This window comes from Vicia villosa, unplaced genomic scaffold (assembly GCF_029867415.1).
Source record: "Vicia villosa cultivar HV-30 ecotype Madison, WI unplaced genomic scaffold, Vvil1.0 ctg.000274F_1_1, whole genome shotgun sequence".
Taxonomy (NCBI): Eukaryota; Viridiplantae; Streptophyta; class Magnoliopsida; order Fabales; family Fabaceae; genus Vicia; species Vicia villosa.
This window is the reverse complement of record NW_026705116.1, coordinates 194,007-198,621: the sequence shown is the minus strand read 5'-3', so window position 1 is coordinate 198,621 and position 4,615 is coordinate 194,007. Positions and strand designations below refer to the sequence as shown.

General features: G+C 36.6%; 1 protein-coding gene across 2 annotated transcripts; it reads right to left on the bottom strand.

Annotated features, from left to right (window-relative positions):
• Positions 1-73: 73 nt before the first annotated feature.
• On the bottom strand, positions 74-4,493 carry LOC131626229 (NPC intracellular sterol transporter 1-related protein 1-like). 2 transcript variants are annotated; one of them, XM_058897067.1, is made up of 8 exons: positions 4,304-4,493; positions 4,187-4,227; positions 4,005-4,104; positions 3,818-3,925; positions 3,615-3,731; positions 3,030-3,180; positions 704-951; positions 82-559 (listed from the first exon to the last, which is right to left on the bottom strand). In XM_058897067.1, the coding sequence occupies exons 1-8, from the start codon at positions 4,355-4,357 to the stop codon at positions 356-358; spliced, it is 1,023 nt and encodes a 340-aa protein (XP_058753050.1). In that variant the 5' UTR covers positions 4,358-4,493; the 3' UTR covers positions 82-355. The 2 variants fall into 2 exon arrangements, with proteins under 2 accessions (XP_058753051.1, XP_058753050.1); XM_058897068.1 differs by lacking the exon at positions 4,187-4,227 and having other exon boundaries at positions 74-559.
• Positions 4,494-4,615: the final 122 nt, after the last annotated feature.

Here is a 4,615-nt window from a genome sequence, read left to right as displayed (position 1 = left end):
ATTAAGAGTTTAAAGAAGAAGTATACATAATTCATGTGCCTTAACCTGGAAAAAGATTTTCGGATAGTTGGTTCATGTTATGAGTATATAATAAGAATCTCTTAGACCAAGCAATTTAGAGTTTGAACCTTTATCATTACCATTGTTCTAAACAAAAAAGTTCAAATTAAGCATGAGAATCCCAAAGAACTTTTGAATGAGGGGATATGTAAAGTATAATAATGTAAATATAAATTCATGCATACCATCACCCAACAGTTTAAATTTTAGGGTAGCTGCTTTCCACAAAAATAATAGTAATAATAATTTGAATCCTTTTGATTCCCAAACATACATATATTTCTACAACACAGGCTTATGTGCATACCTCTTCAGGATGAGTTTCGTCCCTTGGGATGTTAGTAAAACTACTTCCTTCACCACCCATATCATTCAGCAATGGTTCCACATTGGAGCCAACTCTCTTCTCTTGTCTTGTCCTTTGCAAAAACACCCATCCAAACAACACAAAAACCAATAGAATATACAAGAGAGCTATTGAAAAATCCACACATCTGACCTGTAGTATTATTATACAAAAATCAACATCATGAAATACATCAAAAGATAAGCCATCTTTTTAAGAAAGTAGGGCCTTGTATTTATCTAGTCTTGAAGTGAAAGAAATTTAATCATGAAAAAGAATCAATTCTATTGTTTCAACCTTCATAGATCCCATTCTAATGGAGCAGGGCTCTTTTATCACGGGTGGTGAAGGTTCTGAACTCGAGCAGACAGGCGCTGAAGGACAATCGCCACAAGAGCAGCCGAGTGAAGTGTCATTACATGAATAGACAGATGCATTCATAGGTTTCATAGGAGATGAGTCAGGAATGGTTGTCTTAAAATGTATAGAATAAGGTGAACCAGGACCACCAGGAGGCACTTTTGCTCCAAGAAATGCAAACCACTCTGGCATTGTTAATCAAAAATAAATTGCATAAGCACATAATGAGCATGTATAATCCAAGCATATGAATATAAGTGTTCTACTGGCATCCAAACATAGCTTAAGAAGAAGCTACCTACTTCCTAAATTAGAACGAAAAAATGTATAAATTACACAATTTACAATTAAAAACAACTCAAGAAATGTTGTAGTTGACTTTACTGTACCAAACAACGAGAATATGATGTTAAGTATGAGCTACTTTGTGTTTGTTTCCTTTATTGGTGTTGCACTAGTGGCACATGAATATTTCTAACGAAAGATACGAGGTTTCTTAGTTATACTGGATTTTTCACTGTACGGTTCAAACTCAATTTCGGTGAAATGGGGTTGCAAAAAGGACGAAATTTCATCTCCTCAAAAAGTTGTCAGACCTCTGCTCTCCCAGTATCAGTTTCTAAATCCTGTTGGGGAGAAATTGTCCAAATTTCCACATATTTTATCATCATGTGACCCTCTTGTGTCGTGATTGGTACTAGCACAGTAGCATTACATACAATGTTGTCAAACTCAAGATCCTACACATAATTGGAAGGGATGTAGGATCGTAATATGGAGGACCGATGCTGCCTGGATTTAGTTTTGAAGGTGCGGATTTTCCCCTCTGCAATCCCAATTGGGTGTGGTATTTTGGTTTTGACACGAGAAAACTTGTGAGCTACGCTCTCTTTTTTTCATAAGGAAGTATAAACATGATTAAAATAGTCATTAGCATTGTTGAAGTCTTCTAATATTCACATCAAACTAATTTTATATCATAGAGAAGAAATTTGGGAAAACTACGATAACTTCACATTTATGTTTGAGTACGAAAATCCATCAACAAATATCGCAAACCATCAAGCAATGGAATTACTAGAATAGAAGAGGGGCCCCATATATTCGTATGAACAAGACAAAACGGAAATGTTCTTCTTTGCACGTGTGTTTAGCAAGCTCACATACATCATAATGAAGAGTCTCAATATCTAATTTGCTAAAAACTTAAGTAAACAGAAATTTGACCCCTAAAACAAGGATGATGCTTTAAGCGACAATAATAAAGAAAACCTTCTCCATGTTGGAAAGTGTTGGAATTTCCACCTAAATTGCAATCTTCCCCCAGTCGCCTAAATTGCGGCTTTGGTCATAAGAGAGAGAAAATTGCAGTCCTGAAATTCACGCCTAAACTGTGGTGACTTCTTCGTGCTGCTGAAGAAAGCTCTCGCCCTTTCTATGACTCCCCTCAACATTGTAGACAAAAACCACGTCATAGAAGAGAGAAATCAACTAGGGTTTCAAAATACCCCTAGACAGAGATGGCAACAAATGACTCAGGCCATCAAAACAAAACTGGAAATGGTTGGCGAGTTGATCAGAAATAACCTCAATAAAAAAACGTAGGAAGCAACATAACACGAAAACATTAGTCGGCAGGTGCAAAGTGTTGAACATATGAGTCACGAGAACATTAGTCGGCAGGTGCAAAGTGTGGAACATATGAGTAACTAGTAACTACATATGAGAAGGAGGTTGGGCATTGGTTTCTAGGTTCTGGCTGAAATTTGCACTACAACCCAAGTGATGAGGCCATCAGCCTAAAATATGATGGTTAGTAGCGGTGGATGGCGGTTGGTGACGGCAGATGGTGCAAAGTTGTAGGGAAAAATCAAAGCAGTGGAGACACGGAGAGGAACAACTCACAGAAGCACTGAAGGCTTCTGTTTAGCAACTGAAATGAGGAAAACTAGGGTTTCTGAAGGTAATGGGTTTTTTTAGTGAGTGGGCAGTCTTCTAAATATATATAGGAGTCCTAGCATTGAGTTTTTTTACTCAAGATGCAATCCCTTGATTTTGGGGTCTTCCTTGGACTATAGCCTAATCCTAATTACTTATACACTCATCACTAACTAATGCATACATTCCTTAAAGAGCCCATAAATTCCCACGATACCAACCGTAACATGGGGGAGGGGGCTTTCAAATTGAAATGACAAGATCACTTGTTTAACAGAGTTTATGCAACTTATATAATAAATCCAACCATGTTATAATGGATCACCTTCATAATTGTTAGCTCCAGCCCCAACAAAATCCATAGCCCTTGTATTCATTGTCCCAAATTTCACGTCCTTACATGCTTGATATAAACCATCTCCAAAAGTTTCAGTTACATAAAAATCAATACCGTCCACAGTGGTATTACCAGTAACCTGAAATGAACATAAATTGATCAATCCCAAATTACAACTATAGTCTGGAGGTAGTAATTCATAAGACCAAATCACACTACAGAGTGCCCATTTTATTTTTTAGTTTATTGGTTTTAACAACCAGTAGAGGGACAGCCTACAGTCATAAGATAAGTGTAAGCCTGCAATAAGAATATATGCCTCTATCTACAACAGACGCTGATCTAGTTATTGACTAAATTCATTGCCCAAACCATCCATAAATTATGATAAACCTCAACAATAGGCAATACATCTCGCAACCAAGTTGGATCTTTTGATTACAACCAGTTTAAAACGATATATAAGCATTGAATACATTCTTGTAAGCATAAAATGCCATGGAGCATAAACTTCAAAAGTCAATACAAGAGTGCTGCTAGTACAAAATAAGGTCCAAAACTGAAACGCATTACCTCAGAAACGGAAGTGACATTGATGAAGAGACTCTGATTAGGAGAGCAAGAGAGTTGACAGAAAAGATTGAGAAAGTTCCTCAAACAAGCAGGACAGCCAACTAGAATGGGTACTGCCTGAAAGATATGAATATGGTTGAGTAAATATATATAGTAAAAGAGGTGCAGAAACAAATAACAAAATAAAGAGAAAGATAAGTTGCCTGTTGAGACTGTGTCCTTAATGTTTCAAACTGTTGCTCAGTACAACAAACATTTCCATTTAAAGAGGGACAGAGAGTTTGAATTTTAGCAGAGAATAGATCATCGGGCTGGAATTGAAAAGCATAGTAAGTAAATATAAAATTAAAATAGGGTTTGGTTAGTTGATAATTTGATATTGATTGAGACCTTGACGGCAGGTGAAGAATAGGGGCAATTGAGAACTTTGCCATCACTGCGTTGACCACAGATATCATACATTGCGCAGTATTGATCGGAATGGATTGCCCTAAACAGAAAGAAAAGCGTGTTAATTAGGAATTGAGAAATGAAAAGAGTTAGAAAGAATTAAGGTAGTAACTGTAACTTACATCGCGGTGGTGAAAGAAGGCGAAGAGAGTAGGAGGAATACCTGAATAAGCATAGATGATGAAGATGATGGTAGAGTTAGAGTGAAGTGAATTGGAATGAAGAAAACAAGTAGGTACCTGTAACAGAAGAGTAATTCCAGCGGAGAAGATGATAGGGAAACTCATGTTCATTTCTTGAGTTCGGATTGGGATTGTTGTTAAGATCAGAGGAAACTTTTTCTCATCAAAGACGCAACCGAGTAGCAGCAACAACCAGAGTAGAGTCAGACAAAGAGGACGGTTTACACAACCGAATGACAATTCCAAACTTGCCCAATTTTATTTTATTATTATTCCTTATTCCTTATATATAATCATTTTATTTATTAAACTAAACTTTTAACGGTAATTACACCTAGTAGCTGGTCTCTCTTAGTTTGTTAGTTTTAA

Coding starts and splice junctions, on each gene's coding strand:
- LOC131626229 (XM_058897067.1), bottom strand. CDS start 4,357: ATGAACATGAGTTTCCCTATCATCTTCTCCGCTGGAATTACTCTTCTG. Junction 4,228..4,303: donor GAATTACTCTTCTGTTACAG/GTACCTACTTGT, acceptor ATGCTTATTCAG/GTATTCCTCCTACTCTCTTC. Junction 560..703: donor TTAGAATGGGATCTATGAAG/GTTGAAACAATA, acceptor ATAATACTACAG/GTCAGATGTGTGGATTTTTC.